This window comes from Stomoxys calcitrans, chromosome 1, assembly GCF_963082655.1.
Source record: "Stomoxys calcitrans chromosome 1, idStoCalc2.1, whole genome shotgun sequence".
NCBI classification, from domain to species: domain Eukaryota; kingdom Metazoa; phylum Arthropoda; class Insecta; order Diptera; family Muscidae; genus Stomoxys; species Stomoxys calcitrans.
Window position 1 is genome coordinate 72007111 of NC_081552.1, and position 25887 is coordinate 72032997.

The 25887-nt window shown below is 40.1% G+C and overlaps 1 protein-coding gene across 4 annotated transcripts in view; it reads left to right on the plus strand.

The window, feature by feature from the left end:
- LOC106090085 (uncharacterized) overlaps window positions 1–25887 on the plus strand; it is a 503676-nt gene that overhangs the window by 154461 nt on the left and 323328 nt on the right. For 3 of the 4 annotated variants that reach the window (XM_059363743.1, XM_059363736.1, XM_059363740.1), the window contains exon 5: window positions 2844–5779. In XM_059363743.1, coding sequence (XP_059219726.1) covers window positions 2844–5779 — 2936 coding nt within the window. Of the gene's footprint in view, window positions 1–2843; window positions 5780–8699; window positions 8972–25887 lie in introns of those variants that run through there. The other variant, XM_059363734.1, reaches the window with a different exon arrangement.

Consider the following 25887-nt stretch of genomic DNA (forward strand, 5'->3'; position numbering starts at 1 on the left):
GGCTTTTATGAGCTTCAGACCCTAAATCGGGAGATCGGTCTATACGACAGCTATATCCTAATATGATCGGATATGGACGAAAGTTGCCATAAATGTGTAGGTGTGTAATATGACTCTCTGTTCCAAATTGCATTTGAATCTGATTTAAATTGAGACTTCCATTGTCACTTTCAAACAATGGTATAAAATGCACTTACCTCTCAATTACGAGGTCGTTTATGCGACAGCGAAAAAGATGTAAGTGCTAAAAATACCGTTATTCCAATTTAAACGCACAACATTTTTTTTACCACTATATGCATCAGCCAAAAAAGTGATACATACAGGGTGGCTGATGAAAGCCGCTACCAAAAAAAAATGTAATAACTTTTTTTCTATTTAATAATAATAATTTAATAATTAATTTAATTAATTAATTAATTAATTTAATTAATAATAATTTAATAATTAATTTAATAATTTAATTTAACATGAATAAAAGAAAAATGTATTCCATACACCGAAAAAAAAATGTAGCAATATTCATCATTGTAGCAATATTCATCAGCCACCCTGTATATAAAAATCATATTTCAATCTAAGATAGGCTATGATTTATTAAACAAACACCTTCTCCTGTAAAGTTTTTTTTTTGGGGGCACTAACAATTCCGAAAGCTGAACCGAATACTCCGCTTTAGTGATGATTCTTGGCATATCTCCCAGAAAAACACAAAACCTCTTTTGAGTTCGTAGTGTGCCAACAGAATTCTTTATTAAGGATATCAGGCGGGACTTTTAAAAGACTTTCAGCGCTTCTATATTCATAAATTCTTTTATGTATTGTGAAGCCTTGGGGACAGCTTCAACAAAGCTATTGGGTGCCTTGCTAATGCCGTGGCCAACGACAGCTTGAGGCGTAGCAGTTCTTAACCTACTTATCAAGCATGGGCGGATCTATAAGGTGCCTAACAAGGTTAACTGCACGTAAATTTGTGTTTTTATGGTAAACCCACAATATCAATCAGATTGAAGAAGTCAGACGTTCGGAATATTCTGAAGCTCTTGTACAACTCACTGTTTCAAATTTTAGCGAAATCGGACAATAAATGCGGCTTTAATGGAGTTAAGACCTATTAAAGCCGCAGAACGGTCTATATGGCAGCTATATCTAAACAAAGTCCGATTTAGACCATATTCTTTTCGGATTTCAGGGGCCTTGGTACAAGTTCTAAATTTCAGTAAAATCGGGCAAGAAATGCGACGATATTCGGTCTGAATATTGGGAGCACTGATAAAAATCACTGTCCAAAATCAGGCTATAAATGCGGCTTTTATGGACTTAATACCCAGTAAAGGTAGATTGGTATAGATGAGAGCTGTATCTAAATAATGTCCTATATAGCCCATATTAGGTTCGGATATCGGGAGCCCCGGTACAACTCACTGTTCCAAATTCACCGAAAACGGACTGTAAATGCAGCTTTTATGAACTTAATGCCTAGAAACAGTAGATCGGCCTATATGGCGGCTATATGTAGATATGGCCCGATGAGGAAAAAATTAGGTTTAGACATCGGATGCTCTTGTACAACTCGCTGTTCCAAACTGCAATAAAATCAGATAATAAATGCGGTTTTCATTGGCCTAAGACCCTGAATCGGCAGATTGGTCTAAATGGCACCAACAAAGTTCGGTGCGGACCATATTCTGTCCGAATATTGGGAGCACCGAAAAAAATCACTGTACGAAATTTCAGCGACTATAAATGCGGCTGTTACGGACTTAATACCCAGGAACGGTAGATTGGCCTATATGTCAGCCATATCTAAATAAAGTCCTATATGGACCATATTCGGTTCCATATAGGACTGTTCGAAAGGCTGGGTTCAACTCTAATTTCAGAGATCTCGTTTAACATATGTGGTTTTTATGAGTTTAAAACCCTAAATCGGCAGATCGGTTCGCATGGCAGCTACATATAGTCCGATCTTGTCCATTTAAGAACGGTGAAAAAGTGCGTGTCCGTGCCCAAGTACAGCTTTATAGCTCAATTTTAAGAATGTAGCGTGATTACAACTGACGGTCACACGGACAGATTCTTCTATGCGGAAGGTGGTACTAAAATATTAACCCATGTTTACTTACAATGACTAGCAAGGAATATACTTTCTTGTAAAAAAATGCTTAAAGTATCATATCCCAATACACTGTTTAGGGAATGATGAGAAGTATATGAAGCTCAGCTTCTACCAAACGTTTGTTTATCTTTGCTCGATTTGCTCCTCTACTTACCGTTCTGCCTATATCCACTTCTAGGGTACTTGTGGGAGTTTCCATTGCCCATCCCTAGCATATATGTTATGAATCTAGCGAAAAGTAAACAGACCAAAAAAAAAAAAAAAACCAAAAGTATAATGGGAAATAAAAAAAAATTAGTGACAAACAAATAAAAAAAAAAAAACAACATCAACTGATATCAGTTGCAACCCATATACAGGTGCTCGTGGTTTACTTATCATCAATGCTAGAACACCGGGCACCAGCCAACAGCAAGCAAAGTTAGCATTAGCCAGAAGTTAGTAAAGAAATTGAGACCTTTAGTATACATTTCAAATTGAAAAGGTTAAGGTTACCTTATATGAGGTGTTCTAGGGCGAGAAGGAAAAGTCAAAGTGTTAAGGAAATATACGCACCCCAACACTCTCGCAAAACACGATCATTACAAGCTAATTTCCGTTGGAAGGGTAAATAAACAATCCACAGACATTATCTGACTAGTACTGAGAACATGTTGAGCAAAAAAAAAAAAAAAAACACCTTCAATTAAACGCTTCTTGCATTTTTGTTTTCTTTTTTCTTTAGACCAATTGTCATAGTTGATGACTTGAGTCAGCAGAAATCATCTTCCAGCTTAGCTGAGGTAGTGAAAACGGAACAAAAAGCAACGGAAGACGAAACGAAAACACCGGCTAATAATACCTCCTTGGTGAAATTAAAGAAGCCCGCTTTTATAGGAGTGCCTGTATTGCCACCCACTGTGCCCACTGAGCAGTTGGAGAATCTAAAAAAAAATTTGAAGGAAGCCAAGGCGATTGACAAAAAAATGAGCGAATCGAAGGAGGATGTAAAGATTATGACCATTAGTGGGGAAGGGGAGACGAATGAAAAGAGCGAAAATAGTGAGGAGAAACTAAAAGCAGGTGATAAGATAAAGCCTGATGAAGTAACCAAGGCCATTGAAGAAATTGATGGCTTGAAGTTACAGAAATCTGAAGCTGACACTGGAACTCCTCTACTGCAGTCCAAGGAAGCTAAGCCCACAGCTGAAATTCACTCAGCTTTTGAAAGCACAAAGGAAGAGCAAAAACAAGAACACAGCGAAGTTGTGAAGACTTCTTCCACCGCCATAAGCCAGGACAGTTCCCATGCCTGCCATTCCTCCCAGGAAATGACAACGGAAACTCAACATAGCACCATGAAAACCGAAACCAAAACTACCACGACTATGAAAAAGGTTATCAAATCATCATCGACCACCACGTCACAAGTGGTGGAAACAAATGTCAGCGATTTAAGTTTGGAGGCTATGCCTGAAGAACTTACACAGCTTATAAACTCCTCCTCCAAGGCCACGGAGTCATCCATACCCGAGGAGTTTAAGAAAATGTTGACTGCCTCAAAATCTCCTTTGGAGAACAAAACGATTTCGTTTACCTTGCAACCCTATGCGGAACGAAAAGGCAACACCAAGATAACTGTGCTCGAAGAACGCCAATTTGAATCGGATCAAAAGGCCTATTCCGAGATAAGGACCAAGGACTCAAAAACCGGCGAGGAAAAGGTACAAAAATCCTCCGAAACTCATAAGGAGAGGGCCAAACTTAAGAAAGTCCAATCCCATGATAGTCTCGATGATCAGGAGGCCTCAGCGAAACCGTTAACGGTTACCGCCCAAGCGGAAACACGATTATCGGAAGAGGCCCATAATCCACAAGATAAGCAAAGTATTGTCCGAGGTATTTTGAATTTATCGGAGTGTGGTAAACAAATGCAGCCGAACAACATGGGTGGGGTGGATATGGTGGAATGTGAACATCAGGTGTTGGAGACTTTTGAAGACTCCGAGCATACACTCTCCGCCGATAAAAAGGAGAACAAGCTAAACACTGAGGAGCAACCCAGCTTGATAAGAGAGATTTGTGAGACTTTGACTGTTTCCAAAGATGGTGATACCCAAGTGACCAAACATAGTGAGATCACCAAGGAGGTGCCCAATGAGGAGATCTTCAGGGCGGCCAAAGAAGAGCAGCTCTTTAAATCTGAAAGCCAAGAGAAGCTAAGCGACATAGACCATCAAAAGCAAAAGGCCAAAAGTTTGTTGGAAGATCAAACCCAGCAGCTGATTGAAGATGTGCTCAAGGATGCTGAGAAACAGGTTCTAAAGCAGACCGAAAAACAAAGACCAGTTTCAAAGAAGGGTCCCAAATTGGTTAAGAAAACCGAGGAGGAAAAGAAATTGGAAATGGAGGCTCAAAAACTTATCGATAGCTATCAGAAGGTGCGCAAAGAAGCTGAGAAGCTATTCCAATATGATAGCTTCAAAGATGAGGACGATGGTTTTGATTTGAGTGGTTTGGAAGAAAAGGATGAAAAGCCAATAAAGACAGAATCAATTCAACCCGAACAGATAATAGAGATTAAAGAAAACATAGAAATTGAAAGTAAACCTGAAGATGCCGAAAAATCAGATAGTGACATTTTGTCATCCCCTGTAGTCATATCTCCCAGTTCCTCGGAAGATTTCCTTAAAGAAGAACCCAGTTACGTGTTGCACAAAAATATACTTGAAGAAAACAAAGTAGAGGAAAATCTGGATCGCAAGGAAACACAAGAAGAATCCCAAATTGCAGAAATTGTAAACCACATAGATAAAGAGGTAACTTCCCCTAAGGAAACTGTCCCCCTTAGTCCTGGCGGAACCAAGGAAATCATAGAAATTGAGGAAATAACCACTGAGGAAATAGTTCTGAAATCTGTCAAGATTTCTCCCAAAGCCCATACGAAACTCTCTCCCAAAACTTCTCCTAAACTTTCACCCAAATTAAAGAAAAGCGAAAAGAAATCCAAACATGAGACGGATACCACACAAGAGGAATCCACTTCATCTAAACTCAAACCCAAACCAGCTCCCAAGCCCAAACCTCCAGTTCCACAACGCAGAGGTAGTGCTGATATCGTTAAACCCATACCCAAGAGAAGAGGTTCTCTGGAGACATCTACCACTGTTATATCACCTAAAGAGTTAAAAGAGGAAATCAAAACCACAACTCCGATTATTGAAATGCCCACACCCATGGAGCGTATAATAGTGGGTGTAGAACATCACATTGTTATACCCACGGCAGTGTTGAAAAGTGATCCCACACCTACAACGTCACCAGTTGCAACCGTACCTTCCCAAATGGTCATAACATTGGCCAGTGAAAATTTACCTTCGGTGGTTGAAAACCAATCGCCCATACAATCAAATTTCCCCTTGCTAACACAAACTGCTTCGGGAGATCTATTGGAGACCATACATTTGCCAAATGTCTCTTCAGCCTCGGATGTGACACAAGCGGCTAGGGATATTTTAACCTCTTCTTCGATGGATTCTATACAAAGTGTAACGGAAACAATTGAAGACCATGAAGTGACCACCATGCCCACAACTGATGAGGAGGAATCTTTGAAATCATTGGAGCAGGATACCCTGGAGATGAAAGTTGCCGAGGAGCGAGATAAGAATAAAATTGAAGGTGAGTAGAAAGATTGTTTTAAATATCATTTAAGGATTTACATTGAACTTTTATTGAAATTCTTTAGAAGACTCGACAACTTTTTTCAGGCAATTAATTTCCAGGAACAAAATAGTTTGACCGATATCTGCTCAAATTAAATAAAAAAAACAAGTAAAAACGTGCTAAGTTCGGCCGGGCCGAATCTTATATACCCTCCACCATGGATCGCATTTGTCGAGTTCTTTCCTGGCATCTCTTCTTAGGCAAAAAAGGATATAAGAAAAGAGTTGCTCTGCTATTAAAACGATATCAAGATATGGTCCGGTTCGGACCACAATTAAATTATATGTTGGAGACCTGTGTAAAATTTCAGCCAATTCGTATAAGAATTGCGTCCATTGGGGCTCACGAAGTAAAATAGAGAGAACGATTTATATGGGATCTGTATCGGGCTATAGAACGATTCAGACCATTATAAACACGTTTGTTGATGGTCATGAGAGGATCCGTCGTACAAAATTTCTGGCATATCGGATAATAATTGCGACCTCTAGGGGTCAAGAAGTCAAGATCCCAGATCGGTTTATATGCCAGCTATATCAGGTTATGAACCGATTTGAACCTTATTTGACACAGTTGTTGAAAGTAAAAATAAAATATGTCATGCAAAATTTCAGCCAAATCGGATAGGAATTGCGCCATCTAAAAGCTCAAGAAGTCAAATCCCCAGATCAGTTTATATGACAGCTATATCAGGTTATGGACCGATTTCAACCATACTTGGCACAGTTGTTGGATATTATAACGAAATACTTCGTGCAAAAATTCATTCAAATCGGATAAGAATTGTGCCCTCTAGAGGCTCAAGAAGTCAAGACCCAAGATCGGTTTATATGGCAGCTATATCAGGTTATGGACCGATTTGAACCATACTTGGCACAGTTGTTGGGTATCATAACAAAACACGTCGTGCAAAATTCCATTCCATTCGGATAAGAATTGGGCCCCCTAGAGGCTCAAGAAGTCAAGACCCAAGATCGGTGTATATGGCAGCTATATCAGGTTATGGGCCGATTTGAATCATACTTGGCACAGTTGTTGGATATCATAACAAAACACGTCGTGCACAATTTCATTCTGATCGGATAAGAATTGTGCACGCTAGAGGCTCAAGAAGTCAAGACCCAAGATCGGTTTATATGACAGCTATATCAGGTTATGAACCGATTTCCACCATACTTGGCACAGTTGTTGGATATCATAACAAAACACGTCGTGCGAAATTCCATTCCTATCGGATAAGAATTGCGCACTCTAGAGGCTCAAGAAGTCAAGACCCAAGATCGGTTTATATGGCAGCTATATCAGGTTATGGACCGATTTGAACTATACTTGGCGCAGTTGTTGGATATCATAACAAAACACGTCGTGCAAAAATTCATTCCAATCGGATAAGAATTGCGCACTCTAGAGGCTCAAGAAGTCAAGACCCAAGATCGGTTTATATGGCAGCTATATCAAAACATGGACCGATATGGCCCATTTACAATACCAACCGACCTACACTAATAAGAAGTATTTGTGCAAAATTTCAAGCGGCTAGCTTTACTCCTTCGGAAGTTAGCGTACTTTCGACAGACAGACGGACGGACGGACGGACGGACGGACGGACGGACGGACGGACAGACGGACGGACATGGCTAGATCGACATAAAATTTCACGACGATCAAGAATATATATACTTTATGGGGTCTCAGACGAATATTTCGAGTAGTTACAAACAGAATGACGAAATTAGTATACCCCCCATCTTATGGTGGAGGGTATAAAAACAAGTAAAAGCGTGCTAAGTTCGGCCGGGCCGAATCTTATATACCCTCCACCATGGATCGCATTTGTCTAGTTCTTTTTCCGGTATCTCTTCTTAGGCAAAAAAAGGATATAAGAAAAGATTTGTTCTGCCATTAGAGCGATACCAAGATATGGTCCGGTTTGGACCACAATTAAATTATATGTTGGAGACCTGTGTAAAATGTCAGCCAATTCGAATAAGAATTGCGCCTTTTAGGGGCTCAAGAAGTAAAATAGAGAGATCGATTTATATGGGAGCTGTATCGGGCTATGGACCCATTCAGACCATAATAAACGTTGATGGTCATGAGAGAATCCTTCGTACAAAATTTCAAACAAATCGGATAATAATTGCGACCTCTAGAGGCTCAAGAAGTCAAGATCCCAGATCGGTTTATATGACAGCTATATGAGGTTATGAACCGATTTGAATCTTATTTGACACAATTGTTGAAAGTAAGAATAAAATACGTCTTGCAAAATTTCAGGCAAATCGCATAGAAATTGCGCCCTCTAGAAGCTCAAGAAGTCAAGTCCCCAGAACTGTTTATACGACAGCTATATCAGGTTATGAACCGATTTGTACCATACCTGGCACAATTGTTGGATATCATAACAACATACTACGAGCAAAATTTCATTCCAATCGGATAAGAATTGCGCACTCTAGAGGCTCAAGAAGTCAAGACACAAGATCGGTTTATATGGCAGCTATATCAAAACATGGACCGATATGGCCCACTTACAATACCAACCGATCTACACTAATAAGAAGTATTTGTGCAAAATTTCATGCGGCTAGCTTTACTCCTCCGGAAGTTAGCGTGCTTTCGACAGACAGACGGACGGACGGACGGACGGACATGGCTAGTTCGACATAAAATGTCGCGACGATCAAGAATATATATACCTTATGAGGTCTCAGACGAAAATTTCGAGTAGTTACAAACAGAATGACCCCCCATCCTATGGTGGAGGGCATAAAAAAAACATCTAAAAGCGTGCTAAGTTCGGCCGAGACGAATCCTATGTACCCTCCACCACGAATCGCATTTGTCAAGATTTTTGTTCCGTATCTCTTTATAGGCAAACAACGGATAAGAGAAAAAATTGTCATGCTATTGGAGCTATTTCAGATTACGAGGCAATTCGGGTCACACCTTTTTTGGATAATGGTTTAGATGGACCATACTAGAAGTCATTGTGCAAAAGTTCATCTACATCGAATAAGAATCGTGCCTTATAAGGGCTCAAGAAGACAAATGGGGCGACCGGCTTTTTATGGGAGCTATATCAGATTATGAACCTATTTTGACCATACTTTGCACGGCTGTTGGAAGCCATGGTAAAACTTTACTTGCAAATGTTTACCTAAATCGGGAGGTCATTGCGCCTTCTAGAGGCTCAAGAAATCAAATCTGAAGATCGGTTTATATAGCAGCTATATGAGGTTATGAACCGATTAAGACCATACTTAGCACAATTATTGGAAATTAAAACAAAATACCTTGGGCGAAAGAAGTCAAGATCTGCGGATGGTTTATATGGCAGCTGTCTCAGTTTATAAACCCATCTAGACCATTCTAGGGACAGTTATTGGAATTATTGTACAAAGAAAACGCCTCATGCAAATTTTCAGACAGTTGGGATAAGTGTTGCGCCCTCTACAGACTGAAGAAGTCAAATTTCGAGATCGGTTGTTATGGCAGCTAATCAGGTTATGAACCGATTAAAACTATGCTTGGATGTCAAAACAAAATACCTCATGCGAAATTTCAACCAAATCGGATAAGAACTGTGCCCTCTAGAGGCTGAGCAAGTCAAATATTTACAATACCAACCAACCAACACTAATAGGAAGGTCTTTGACATTTCGCATAATGTCAAAGACCTACATAGAAAATAAAAACTCTAAGAAAAATCCAACTACCCAATTTGTATTTGAAACTTCAAATTCTCTACGAATTTTAGCATTGAATTGAAGACTTGTTGAATTAGTTTCGTAGAGACTTGAGAGAAAAAATAATTGAAAGTTTGTGAATTTTCAGCAAATTCTTTTCTTAAGTTAGTTTTTAAAACACGCCAGCTACCTACCATGCAGCACACAGACTCCCATGCCCATGTTTTTTTCTTTAAACTTAGTTTAGAAATTTCGGCTAAAGACCCATTGATAAGTATACCGATCTGCTTAGAATTACTTCCTGATTCGATTTAGCTATGTCCGTCGTTACAGGTCGCATTTATTTTCCGATTGTCATGAAATTTTGCACAAGTCTCTTTTTTGGCCCATAGACAAACGCTATTGATTTTGAACAAAATCGGTTCAGATTTAGATATAGCTCCCATCTTTCATCCGATATGGCCTTTTAAGGCTGTAGAAGCCACAATTCTGGTCCGATATCTATAACATTTGGCAAGAGGTGATTTATTTGTGTGCAAAATTTCATGAAAGTCGGTTCAGTTTTAGCTATAGCTCCCATATATAACATTCATCCGGTATGGCCTGGCATCGGGTGCTTATTTGACGTCTTCATATGTGTGCCAAATTCCAGTCCGATCTTAATAAGATCCAGTACGAGGTGTTTTATTTGACGTCTTAATACGTGTCCAAAATTTCATAAAATTCGGTTTAGATTCAGACTTTCGCCTGTATAAACCACGAGACGTTTTATTTGACGTTCCAATACGTGCGCAACATTTTATTAAAATCGGCCCAGATTTAGATATAGTTCCGATGTATATAATTTTGGTCTCATCTCTACAATCTACGACGTGAGATGTTCTATTTGACGTCCCAGTGTGTGTCATCAAAATTGCCACAGGTTTCGATATAACTCCCATGTAATCTTTTATCCGATATGGTCTTTTAGGGAGGTGGATATCTAAATTTGTTGTCCTATCGTAGGAAAATCTTACAAGGTTCTATTTGATATTTCAATAGGTATCCAAATTAAAGTCTGACTAAATTTCGAGATAAGTTCTACATATCAAAGGTACTACGTACACCAGGTGGTGTAGGGTGTTATATAGTCGGCTCCGCCCGACTTTTGAGACATTTATTACTGTGCAGCAAAGCACATGTGGTGGCTGCAGCCGTCAAAAATTCGGTCCGCAATCGTCTACGATTTCGGTCTCAATTCGGTACGACATGAAATTTCCCATCAGAATTTCCCTGGAATTTTGCTCTGACATTTTTCTGATATCGGTTCGATATGGCGTTAAATATATCAGATTTCCCTCAGCCGTGTCGTCTCGACAATATGACAAGCACTTCCCTCGTATTTAGTTGCGATGTCGGTTAGACATCGTATCCGATATCGAATGATTCATCCGATTGTTGGACCGAAATCGGAAAATTTTGTTAGCTGGGCTGTTATTATATGTTGGCTTGCAAAGACCTTGCCTTTCGACGACAAACTAGTACTTTCGGTCGCTGAGATTCAAAATAAATTGTTGAAGGAAAATTAACAAATTTTGTCGTAGTTGTTTCGACAAAAGTTGTTTTTCCAAATTATTTTTATCTGTGTAGGTTTTATCATACGAAAGTAAGCGTGCTTTCGATGGACAGACAGACGAACAGACATGGCTAAATCGATCGATCAATATTTCGATTTGTTACAAACAGAATGACGAAATTGGTATGTTTTTTACCGATGGTGGAGGGTATAAAAATTGACTCAGTTAGTCCGCTTACATTTTTGGGTTATAAGGGTTTGGGCTTCGGAATTCTGGACCTCCCGATGTGAAAACCGGAGCCTCCTTCCTATAGACACATCTAGGCAGTATCACGAAATCAGAAAAGACTGATCTTGATAGTGACTTAATCGGGCCAAACCGGTACGTACAACCGGCGGCCATAGTGCTTCCCATAGGCCAAATTGGGCCGTATCGGGGTTGTAGAGTTCTCGTCATCTATTTGTTTGCTAAATTTCTGTTAAATACGTAGATCTTAAACGTTTTGCTTGACATCCACTGGAGGTGATTTGAATGACTGCTGCAAGTCTGTCGACGGTCTGAACAGTACCAACAATGCAGTGGCTACTGCTTTGGCAACATATTCTTGTATCTTCTAACGGGAAGAATCTTTGTCACCCAATAGAGGTGGAGAAAATCAAAAGTAACCGGTGAGCAGAGCGGACGTGTTTCATTTCGCCCGTCAAAAAACATATCTATGTCTCGGAATATTTGTATTGTAAAGTCTTTCAGGAGTAGGCTCAAAATGGGCTCAAAAGTTTCTACAGCTGCGGTGGTGCTATAGGTGTGGGTATCTTGACAATTGTAGTCGAGCGTAATGCTTCAAGTACTCAACTAGTCGTCAGACAAACAAATGAGGAAGAGACGGAAACGCTGATTGTTGCGGAGTTCGTCCCCAGTCTTTAAGTATAGGTGATGTTTCCGATTCCGACAGCGACATTGTCAATGAAACAGTCATCGCAACTGAATCAAAAGATGAGGACAGCGGGATGATGATAGTAGTGAGCGAAGGCTTTGGAAAGCTCACAAGAAGACCTAGAAAGCAATCCGGGGCATGACCAAAGGGACTGAGGAGTATGCAGCGGCAGCGCTTTTGGGTGAAAGTGCGGGTTGCTTGAAGGGATGGAACTGAAATTTCAAGCACTTCAACGGAAGCTATAAAGAGAATCAGATCTCCCGAAGAGCATAATATTACTAAAATGCTGAAGATGAAAAAGAGCTCCCCACTTTCAAGTACTCTGGGAGAACCAAGCCAGCCCCTCCGCAATGGAGACACCAGACAGTGTCCTGTAGAGGGAGACAAAGTCGGAACGGGAACGTAGGAAGCGCGCACGGCCCCTGAGTCTTCATGGAGGACTGTGATTTCCAAAAGCAAGCCACAGCCATCATGTAAGGAGAAGCTGGTCGTTGAAAAAGGTAAGGTGCCGCCCTCTTACGCCAGAGTGGCTGACGTATGCAGTCGTCGATATCAGCTGTGCATCCCGTAGGACTCCACCAGATCATCGGTCCCAATTAGAGGTTGACAAACGGATTTTCGTACATGTGTTAAACTCTGAAGAGGTCCACCCATACAAATTATGAGCTGCGAGTATAGAGGGGACATCTTAACGCTAAACTTTGGGCTAGCAAAAAATACTGATACGGTCAAAAAGTTCGTTAGAAGTATCTACACTCCCTGGGGCGAGAAGGATGGACATCCCTCAGCTCACAAAGGCGCAGTCTTCATCAAGGGATCGGGCAGTAAATTTGCTACGGAATGCATGTTGGGATTTTTGGGCAAGTAAAACCAAGGTTTGGCCGCGTAGAAATGGGAGGTCTTCCACAGGAAGGAGATGGAGGAAGGAACTCTCCTTGTGGCGGGCATTGATCAAGCCACCGTTTCAAGTTTGGCTAAGACCAAAGGCATGGCGTATTACGGGGGCCAGAAAATCTTTTTAAGATTGAGTAGACTTCGATAGGCAAATATCCTCATATTGACACATCAGGCCGCGGGGGACTCAATACCGCGAAACGAACAGGGGCCCGACGACGAGACCAACACCGACATCTCTCAATATTAGGAAGACTAGGACAGGCAAAGATCCTAATATTGAAGCATCAGGCAGTGCAGTGACAGGAAACTCAATGCAGTCTAAGGAATAGCGAGCAGAAGATGATACCATCACCAAATTCCAAGAAGCCCATTTACTGGAGGACCAATGATTGAGGTCATCCAGATAGACCTCCAACGGAGCGAGATAGATACTCATGCTCTGATGGAGATAATCAGTAAGGGCTAGATTCATGTTGCTTTAATTCAGGAGCTATTGACGACCCGGAACAAAGTTTCTGGACTGAATCATATTAACTACCAATTATTCTGTACTTACACTGGTTCTCGGCCTAGGACCTGCGTTATTTGTCATAAAAATTTAAATTATGTAGTCTCCACAGAGTTGTCAACATCGGGCGCAACAGTGGCGAGACAGGGAGGCAGTGGAGCATACTTGGTATCACAATATCTGCCTTCTGACTCTTCGAAACTGCCACCCACGTCGATGCTGCAACAACTCATAAGGAAGGCAAAACAGTCAGGAAATGAGGTACTAATAGGGTGCGATACGAACTCTCATCAAATTAAATGATAATAAGCGGAGCCCAGATTTCTTGAATACTAACGGCCTAATAACACTTAATATTAGTAACACCGCTACCTTTGTTATTAGGATTAGGGAGGAGTTTTTAGATGTCACAATATGTTCGGAAATCTGTGGATGGCTCCTTCTGTGACCATCGCTACATTAGGTTTCGAATAGTATGGTCAGCTCCGAGTTCGATAAGCTTCGGGAATAAGTTAAAAACCAACTGGACAAAATTCGGAAGACTAATCAGAGAAGGCTTGGGCAAGATAATTTAGATTGTCCAAGCATAGAAGACATTGACGACAATGTCAACAGGATTACGACTGCAATTCGAGAAAGGAAATCAGCCCAAGAAAAACCCTGGATGACCGGGAAGATTCGGAACATTGGGAAAGGGGTCCGTAGACTTTACAACAGAGCACGGCGTAAAAAAGTGGAATGTATTGCACAATGCCCAAGGAATACAATAAGATTATCAGAGCTGCAAAACGTGCCTCCTGGAAGTTTTTCTGCCAACAGGTTGATAGCATTAATGGCGTCTCTAAGATGAACAAGTTTCTCCCAAAAACTCATGTCCAAACTGAAACGACAGTAGAAGACATGGGAGAAGAGCAACGAAGGACATGTTCAGGATTTTGATAAAAAAAAACAAGTAAAAACGTGCTAAGTTCGGCCGGGCCGAATCTTATATACCCTCCACCATGGATCGCATTTGTCGAGTTCTTTCCTGGCATCTCTTCTTAGGCAAAAAAGGATATAAGAAAAGAGTTGCTCTGCTATTAAAACGATATCAAGATATGGTCCGGTTCGGACCACAATTAAATTATATGTTGGAGACCTGTGTAAAATTTCAGCCAATTCGTATAAGAATTGCGTCCATTGGGGCTCACGAAGTAAAATAGAGAGAACGATTTATATGGGATCTGTATCGGGCTATAGAACGATTCAGACCATTATAAACACGTTTGTTGATGGTCATGAGAGGATCCGTCGTACAAAATTTCTGGCATATCGGATAATAATTGCGACCTCTAGGGGTCAAGAAGTCAAGATCCCAGATCGGTTTATATGGCAGCTATATCAGGTTATGAACCGATTTGAACCTTATTTGACACAGTTGTTGAAAGTAAAAATAAAATACGTCATGCAAAATTTCAGCCAAATCGGATAGGAATTGCGCCATCTAAAAGCTCAAGAAGTCAAATCCCCAGATCAGTTTATATGACAGCTATATCAGGTTATGGACCGATTTCAACCATACTTGGCACAGTTGTTGGATATTATAACGAAATACTTCGTGCAAAAATTCATTCAAATCGGATAAGAATTGTGCCCTCTAGAGGCTCAAGAAGTCAAGACCCAAGATCGGTTTATATGGCAGCTATATCATGTTATGGACCGATTTAAACCATACTTGGCACAGTTGTTGGGTATCATAACAAAACACGTCGTGCAAAATTCCATTCCATTCGGATAAGAATTGGGCCCCCTAGAGGCTTAAGAAGTCAAGACCCAAGATCGGTGTATATGGCAGCTATATCAGGTTATGGGCCGATTTGAATCATACTTGGCACAGTTGTTGGATATCATAACAAAACACGTCGTGCACAATTTCATTCTGATCGGATAAGAATTGTGCACGCTAGAGGCTCAAGAAGTCAAGACCCAAGATCGGTTTATATGACAGCTATATCAGGTTATGAACCGATTTCAACCATACTTGGCACAGTTGTTGGATATCATAACAAAACACGTCGTGCGAAATTCCATTCCTATCGGATAAGAATTGCGCACTCTAGAGGCTCAAGAAGTCAAGACCCAAGATCGGTTTATATGGCAGCTATATCAGGTTATGGACCGATTTGAACCATACTTGGCACAGTTGTTGGATATAATAACAAAACACGACGTGCAAAATTTCATTCTGATCGGGTAAGAATTGCGCACGCTAGAGGCTCAAGAAGTCAAGACCCAAGATCGGTTTATATGGCAGCTATATCAGGTTATGGACCGATTTGAACTATACTTGGCGCAGTTGTTGGATATCATAACAAAACACGTCGTGCAAAAATTCATTCCAATCGGATAAGAATTGCGCACTCTAGAGGCTCAAGAAGTCAAGACCCAAGATCGGTTTATATGGCAGCTATATCAAAACATGGACCGATATGGCCCATTTACAATACCAACCGACCTACACTAATAAGAAGTATTTGTGCAAAATTTCAAGCGGCTAGCTTTACTCCTTCGGAAGTTAGCGTGCTTTCGACAGACAGACGGACGGACGGACGGACGGACAGACGGACGGACATGGCTAGATCGACATAAAATTTCACGACGATCAAGAATATATATACTTTATGGGGTCTCAGACGAATATTTCGAGTAGTTACAAACAGAATGACGAAATTAGTATACCCCCCATCTTATGGTGGAGGGTATAAAAACAGTTTCCACAGGATACGACGTCTATGCCACTGAACGCTTGGGTTGGAATACTGACATGAACATTCGAAAACATTTTCAACGTTGGTTACCCTCTCTGCGCGACGTTCTGATCCGTCTATAAAAAGGAGGTCCCTCATAATTGAGCATAAACTTAAATCGGGCAGCCCTCATTGATATATGAGATGTTTGCCCCTGTTCCAAAATGAAATGTTCATGGGCAAATTTGCAATTTCGGCCATCGGAAATTTCATTTTAATTGTAAACGATTTCCTTCAGAATTCAGTTAGCATTCGATACGACAAGTCGGAAGGTACGTTCCCATCCAACAGACAAGTCGAAAAACATGTCCGTTATCATTCAGACTAAACTCTTATTTCCCTTCCAAATTTCCCATAATTTTGGTTCAGAATTCTGTCTGAATTCTGTACGACATGTCGGCAAAGTATCACATTTCCCTCCGACAGTTCGGTCAGAGAGCACTTCATATATTTTTCGTTTTGAACTCGGCCAGACTTCTGATGCGAATTGCGACGAATTTACCGACCTTGGTAGTGTCGTCTGACCCCTGAACGTTTCGTTCACTGGGTTTGTCAGTCTGCTAATGACATAGTACTGGTAACCAGTAGCCCATTATCTGGCATAAAATCCTTTATTCTGGAGGTATTCATAATAATGGTCAATTTGTTCCATTAAATCCAATCGATTCCCTGTATTTCTCTATGATTTAAATTATAAAACTTCCATAACAAGTTGTCTTAGCACAGAACCTTTGGTTTTGTCCCAAATTAAGAAAAACCATTGTCCACGACCATAAAAACTCCCCCACAGTGAATATATCGTTTGTTTTATTTAGTTTTCACCTTTCAATAAAGCCTTAAGCCAACATTAAAGCCTTAAAAAAATTGTAAATTTATTGCAATTGCTTGTTGGTTTTTCATTAAGGGAAACCACCTAACCACTTAACAGCTTTTCGATTTAATTGATTTCAACGGAATATTTGAATTTCTAATTAAAATCACAACAAAAACGACAGTGAAATATCCGCATACTGACCAGATAGCACACTTTTTGGGTACTCAGGCGTAAAAACACATACACATGCACTCTCACGAAACTTTTGCATCTTTTGCCAGCCTTGCTGATTGCGGTCGGTGATGTTAGGGCACCTACCTCTATGTGTGTGGGGTGTGATGGCTGTTTTCATTGGGCGTGGGGCGTTGGTGAAAATCCAAACGAAAACCCTGGATTGACCAAAACTGCAAATAGACAGACAATAGGTGTAAACAAACAAATTGAAACATTGTTTGCTTAGATTTTTATATGGTTCTGGGCATTTTCCATGTTGTTTGGTTTTGTTGGTGTTGGGAGGTAACTAAGTGCATTTGTGGCTGCTTGCTGCTGCCGATAACAAACAGAAATTAATGTAAGCCACCCAAAAAACCAAGCCAGAAGGGAGTCGAGCAGCAAAACTGAAAAAAACGTTGTTAACAATCTACGCCCATTTTCCCGAGGATAACAAAAACATAATTCCCATACACAGACTAGTAGTAGTGGGCTGCAGTGCTTAGAATATTTGATCGGTCCACCACACTGAGGGAAAAAGGCTAACCTGTGTAGCCATGCAAGTCTAGCATAGGTATCACTCTAATTTTGTTCTTCTAGTTAAAAAAGCCCGTACTGCCTTTGGCCTGTGGCTAGCGAATCATTCGAAATAAATATGATTTTTATGTCTGTGCCAATTGACAAGGTTTGCCTAATTGCCCCTTTTGTGTTCGTTTGTGCTTTTATTAAGCCCAGCTGCTTAAAATGGCTAAAATGCCAGAACACCCAATCCCAAATGATGTCGAAAACAGACACTCGTTTGCCAGGAATTTAGATTAATGGCAATAGGATTTGTATAGGCAATTTTTGGGTTTGGAAAAGGGCTTCAATCGGGATAATTGTTTAGGTGGAAAACATACATTGACTGGCAGAGTTAAGGAAAAATGTATAGAGCAACTTGGCTAAGTGTGAGATAACATTCGTAACTGGGTATTGCGATTCATAGCACAAAAAAAAGTTTTAGCTAAGTTACGCTTCTCATTTACGATATGATTATGTCAGACCATACTCGGCACGGATATTGGAGGTCGCAGAAGAAGTGATAACGCAAAATTTCCCTACTGCCCTCTAGAGCTTTGAGAAGTCAAATCGGTATATCTTATCTATAAAATTTGTGTTTGTTTAATTGTTTGTTTGTCGGTTTGTTTGTTTGTTCCGTATAGACTTAAAAACGGCTGAACCGATTACCTTGAAATTTTCACAGATTGTGTGGATTGGTCTGGAAGGAAACATAGGATATATAATTTTTTGATATCGGACTCTAATGAATGGTATTCGGGAGGAGTTTGCAAATATGTGGGTTGGTCTAGAAGGAAACATCTTCTTATATATAAAAATCAATTTGTGTTTGTTTGTAGGTTTGTTTGTTTGTGTGTTCCTTATAGACTCAGAAACGGCTGAACCGATTTTCTTGAAATTTTCACAGATGGTGCATAATGACCCCGTGGTGAAAATAGGGTACTACATTTTTAGATATCTAAGGGGGGGGGGGGGGGGGGGGGGGGGCGGACCCTCCTCCTTACCATAATTTTCAAAAATGCCAGATCTCGGAGCTGGGTGGTGCGATTTAAGCTAAATTTTGTGTGGTCTCATATAGTACCCTACAAATAAACATTTGGTATCCAAATTTCGGATGGGGTACCCCAAACATATATTTAGACCAATCACGACAATATGGGACTCAATTGAAAGGTATTTAAGATAAATAATTGTCGGACCAAGCGCTAGGGGGACCACCCCAAGCCCCAAAACACCCCTAAATCGGACATATTTACCGACCATGGCAATATGGGACTCAAATGAAAGATATTAGCGAGTAGAATACGAATCTGGTATACAAATGTGGGACCACGTTTCTGGGGGTCCACCTCTTTCTCAAAACACCCCCCAAACAGGACTTATTTACTGACCATGGGAATATGGGGCTTGAATAAAAGGTATTTGAATGTAGAATACGAATCTGATATTCAAATATGGGACCAAGTTTTTGGGGGGACCGCTTCTCACCAAAAACATCCCCCAAAGGGGACAAATTTACGACCATAGCAATATAGGGATCAAATGAAAGGTCTCTGGGAGTAAAGCACGAATTTGATATCAATATTCGGGAAAAGTGTGTATTTTCTGACTATTGCAATATGAGGCTCAAATGAGAGGGTTTTTGAAGTGGAACACGAATCCGATATATATTTTCAAGGCCAACTCACTGAGTGGCCGCCCATCTCCCAAAACACCCCCATGCCAGTCATGTTTGCCGACTATGGAAATATGGGGCTCAAAATAAAGGTATGTGGAAGTAGACTACGTATCTGATATCAACATTAGGGGCCAATTGTCTAGTGGACGTCCCACCACCATAACAACCCCCAAATAGGGCTTATTTGCTCACCAAGACAATTTGGGTTTTAAAGAGAGTGGAACTAAATATTCATAGTTTTTAGGGCCCCAAACCGGACATATTTAAAATAAGGAGTTTAAATAAGATTAGAACGAATTTGATATCCAATTTTGAGGGCAATGTCAATATGGGGTTCAAATAAATGATATATAGATATATGAGAATAGAGCACGTTGCTGATATATTTTCCGGCTTAGTGTTTGTCGGACCAAGTGGTAGGGGGACCACCCCAAGCCCCAATCCACCCCTAAATCGGTCATATTTACCGACCATGACAATGTGGGGCTTAAATGAAAGGTATTGGGGGGTAGAGCAAGAATTGATACCCATTTTCGGGACCAATTTTCAGGGGGTCTACCCCTTTCCCAAAATACCCCACAAACAGCAATTTTTTACTGACCATCGCAATATGGGGCTCAAATAAAGGTATTTGGGAGTAGAATACGAATTTGATATCCAAATGTAGGACCATGTATTTAGGGCATCACACCTTTCCCAAAACACCCCCAAAGGGAAAAAATTTTTTGACCATGCCAAAATGTGGCTCAAATAAAAGGTATTTGAGATTAGAAAACAAATTTGATAACCTATTTTGGGCCATGTGTTTGGGGACGCTTCATCGTGTAAACTCCCCTAAACCAATGGCAATTTGGGGTTTAAATAAATGGTATTTGAGAGAAGATCACGATGCTGATATTTTTTCAGGGCCAAGTATCTGGGGGACCACCTCTCCCCCGAAAACACCACTAAATCAGACATAATGAGAATATAGGGCCGAAATGAAGTTTTTGAAGAATGGAGTACACCTTACATCCAAACTTAAATTCGTAGACCAATAAAGATCATATGGGATTCAGATAAAGGCACTTATATTGTTAAACTGTTAGTCAAGTTAGTATTTTCACTAAAAGATCTTTATTGTAGAAAATAAATATTCCAAGGAAACTTTTGTTCCATATAAAGTAAAAGAAGGCGCAGCGGAACGGGCCCGGGTCAGCTAGTAGGCTATATAATTTTTCGGTATCGGAAGGGGGACGAACCCTCCCCCATATGCCAAAAACACAACTCAAAATCAAAATAGGACCGATCTCGGGACAATATAGTTATCAAAAAAAATGTATTGGAGAGTAGAATACGAATATGGCATTAAAATTCGGGCCGCCCAAACCCGAAAACTCCCCCAAACAGTCATATTGGACGATCATTTCAATATGGGGCTCAAATGAAAGGTATTCGGGAGTGGATTTCGAAACTGGCATACAAATCAGATCAGATTTTTTGGCTCAAAGGCTACGTAAATAAGCAGAAACGTCGATTTTAGAGTGAAGATCAGTCAGAAGCTACCAATGCATCCAGAAAAAGTCACAGTTTGGTGCGGTTTATGGGCCGGTGGCATCATTGAACCGTACTTCTTCAAAGATAATGCGAATCGTAACAGTGAATGGTGAGCCCTGACGTGAGATGATATCCAACTTTTTTGCCCAAAATGCAAGAGCTTGACTTGCGTGACATAACTATGGACTTATTGAGAGGCGAGTTCGGTGGACATTTTTTTCACGTTTCAGACCCGTCAATTGGCCGCCTAGATCGTACGATTAAACGCCTTTAAAGTATTTTTTGTTGGGCTGTGTCAAAGCTCATGTCAATAAAGACAAGCTACTTCAATTGACGCATTGGAAGACAACATTGAAGTATTTTTTCGTAATATATCGGCCGAAGTGTTGGAAAGAGTATGCCATGGATGGCATATGGACTAAGCGGATGGACCATTTGAGGCGGACGATATTTAGATAAAGCTGCCAAATCGGGTTCTGCCCATCACGTAAAAGACGCCTTTATTATACGATTTCGATGGAATTGGACACAGTGACTTGTATAAAGCCTCCTGTCATCCGACCACAATTGACTATAGTTAGATATAGCTGTCATATAGAACGATCATCCAATTTAGGGTCTTATTTCTATAAAAAAAAAGGATTTATCGCCTGATTTCGCTGAAACTGTCACTTGTATAACAATACTTGGGACCTGAATTAAATATAATCCATACCAGCCCCTATTTAGATAAAACTATGGATATATCCATGTATCATATATCCATATATCCATGGTGTTGGGTATCCAAAGTTCGGCACGGCGGAACTTAACACGTTTTTACTTGTTGTCACTCAAATACCTTCCATTTGTTTTGTCTCAAATACCATCCATTTGAGTCCCATATTGGGCTGATCGGTGTCAATTTTACAGTGTCTGTGAAATTTTCTACAAAATCAGTTCAGCCGTTTTTGAGTCTATACGGACCACGTAAACAAACAAAATAAATAAACCAACAACTACAAACAAATGTTAGATACTTATACCTCCTCGTATAGTAGAGGGTATACTCATAAAAAAAAGTTTGCTGAAAATAGCAAACACTGTCTGCTGAATATTAGTAGTTAATTTAGCTGTTATTATAGCAGTAGTTCTGCTACTACAGCAGTAGTTCAGTAGTTCACTTACAGAGAAGCAGGCTGACTGCATAAAAGTATGTTGTTTGGGAGATGGGAGATTAAGGGGTTGTTAGAAAAAAACAAGTAAAAGCGTGCTAAGTTCGGCCGGGCCGAATCTTATATACCCTCCACCATGGATCGCATTTGTCAAGTTCTATAAGAAAAGAGTTACTCTGCTATTAAAACGATATCAATATATGGTCCGGTTCGGACCACAATTAAGTTATATGTTGGAGGTCTGTGTAAAATTTCAGCCAATTCGTTTAAGAATGAAGTAAAATAGAGAGAACGATTTATATGGGATCTGTATCGGGCTATAGACCGATTCAGACCATAATAAACACGTTTGTTGATGGTCATGAGAGGATCCATCGTACAAAATTTCAGGCATATCGGATAATAATTACGACCTCTAGGGGTTAAGAAGTCAAGATCCCAGATCGGTTTATATGGCAGCTATATCAGGTTATGAACCGATTTGAACCTTATTTGACCCAGTTGTTGAAAGTAAAAATAAAATACGTCATGCAAAATTTCAGCCAAATCGGATAGGAATTGCGCCCTCTAGAAGCTCAAGAAGTCAAATCCCCAGATCTGTTTATATGACAGCTATATCAGTTTATGAACCGATTTGAACCATACTTGGCACAGTTGTTGGATATCATAACGAAATACTTCGTGCAAAAATTCATTCAAATCGGATAAGAATTGTGCCCTCTAGAGGGTCAAGAAGTCAAGACCCAAGATCGGTTTATATGGCAGCTATATCAGGTTATGGACCGATTTGAACCATACTTGGCACAGTTGTTGGGTATCATAACAAAACACGTCGTGCAAAATTCCATTCCAATTGGATAAGAATTGCGCACTCTAGAGGCTCAAGAAGTCAAGACCCAAGATCGGTTTATATGGTAGCTATATCAGGTTATGGACCGATTTGAACCATACTTGGCACTGTTGTTGGATATAATAAGAAAACACGTCGTGCAAAATTTCATTCCAATCGGATAAGAATTGCGCACTCTAGGGGCTCAAGAAGTCAAGACCCAAGATCGGTTTATATGGCAGCTATATTAGGTTATGAACCGATTTGAACCATACTTGGCACAGTTGTTGGATATCATAACAAAACACGTTGTGCAAAATTTCATTCTGATCGGATAAGAATTGCGCACGCTAGAGGCTCAAGAAGTCAAGACCCAAGATCGGTTTATATGGCAGCTATATCAGGTTATGGACCGATTTGAACCATACTTGACACAGTTGTTGGATATCATAGCAAAAAACGTCGTGCAAAATTTCGTTCCAATCGGATAAGAATTTCGCACTCTACAGGCTCAAGATGTCAAGACCCAAGATCGGTTTATATGGCAGCTATATCAAAACATGGACCGATATGGCCCATTTACAATACCAACCGACCTACACTAATAAGAAGTATTTGTGCAAAATTTCAAGCGGCTAGCTTTACTCCTTCGGAAGTTAGCGTGCTTTCGACAGACAGACGGACGGACGGACGGACGGACGGACGGACGGACGGACAGACGGACGGACATGGCTAGATCGACATAAAATGTCACGACGATCAAGAATATATATACTTTATGGGGTCTCAGACGAATATTTCGAGTAGTTACAAACAGAATGACGAAATTAGTATACCCCCCATCTTATGGTGGAGGGTATAAAAACAAGTAAGAGCTTGCTGTTCGGCCGGGCCAAATTTTTTGTACTCTCTACTGCGGATTGCATTTGTTGAGTTCTAAGCGCGGTATCTCTTTTTAGGCAAACAAAGAATATTGAATAAGAACTGTTATGCTATTGAAGCTATATCAAGTTATAGTCCCATTCGGGCCATAAATGCATGCTGATTATTTTGGAAGTCATTGTGTAATATTTTGGTTCATTCGGATAAGAATTGCGCTTTGTGGGGGCTCAAGAAGCAAAATCGGGAGATAGGTTTATAGGGGAGCTGTATCAAGCTATTGATCGATTCAGGCCATATTAGACTCGTATGTTGAAGGTCATGAGAGAAACCGTTGTACAAAATCGGATGAGACTTGCGCCCTCTAGAGGCTCAAAAAGTCAAGATCCCAGATCGGTTTATATGGCAGCTATATCAGGTTATGTATCGATTTGCGCCATACTAAGCACATTTATTGGAAGTCATAACAAAATACATCATGCAAAATTTCAGTCAAATCGGATGAGAATTGCGCGCTCTATTGGCTCAAGAAGTCAAGATCCGAGATTGGTTTATATGACAGCTATACCAGATTATAAACTATTATAAAATTAGTATACCCCTATCCTATGGTGGAGGGTATAAAAATAAAATACAAATCCAAATGTGTGTCTCAGTAGATGTTTATAATCACCACTGAATATATACTTTCCATAATATTTTTCTTTAAATTTAGAAACAAAGGACCTTGGGTTTTGACTTCTTATGCTTCTAGAGGGCACAATTTTTATCCGATTTGGCTGAAATTGTGCACGTGGTGTGTTGGTATGAGTCCCAACAACTGTGTCTAGTATGGTCAAAGTCAGTCTATAACCTGATTTAGGCGCCATATAAACCGATCTCTCGATTATATTCTTGAGCTTTTAGAGGGCGCAATTTCGATCCGATTTGGCTGAAGGTTTACATGACGTGTTTCTTTATGACAACTGTGCTATGCATGGTTAAAATCGGTCCATAACTTAATATAACTGCCATATAAGCCGATCGTGGGTCCTGACTTCTTCCGCTAGAGTTCGCAATTCTTATCCGACTTGGGCTTACTTTAGCACGAAGTGTTTTTTTTTTTGACTTGCAACAACTGTGTCCAGAATGGTCTAAATCAGTTTATATCCTGATATAACCGCCATATAAACCGACCTCCCGATTAGATTTCTTGGGTTTCTAGAGGGTGCAATTCTTATCCAATATAGTTGATGTTTTTCTATTTGAAAAAGTCATTTAAAGAACTTGACAAATGCGATCCATGATGGAGGGTATATAGGATTCGACCCGGCCGAACTTAGCACGCTTGTACTTGTTTTTAAATTGTGCAATTTTTTTTATAAAACCACAACAAATTCTATGCATTTTCCTTTGTATACAATTTGTATTTCTTTTAATGATTGTCACATCCTTTCTCACACCCTTTTGTTGTCAACTTAACTGCTATATCTTCCACTTAGTAGTTATGGTGTTGACAATAACGATGTGTTGCTTGATGGCTCTGCAACACACAACATAACAACAACGACTATGACAACAAAACAGCATGAAGTTGTGTCGTTATCCACTATCTATGCAGTAGCTCAAGAAAATTTAATGCAAGCTTGGAAAGGTCGTCATTGCCTAGTCAGTTGTCATAATTCTTCCACAATGTGTATGACATTTGTTATGACAGTGCTTTACATACGGCATAGAACTACAAATATAAAAGTTAATTTAAGAATAAGGGGTGATGCAAATAGTATGCCAATTTTTTCCGAAGAAAAAATTCAAAGCATCCGCATAGTGGTTTGGGGCGTATTACTATCCGCTCTCTCTTTCCAACCTATCCAAACAAATATTAGACAACGCGCTGTTACTAACGGAATGTTGGAGAAGACTTTACATTCAAGCCACATTTGTCTGTCATCCGGTAAATATCCATGTATCGATAATTCAATCCCATCTTGGAGCTATATTAGACTGCATCTCAATGTAGCACGATTTCTCAACATAAGATTTCAACAGCTTACAG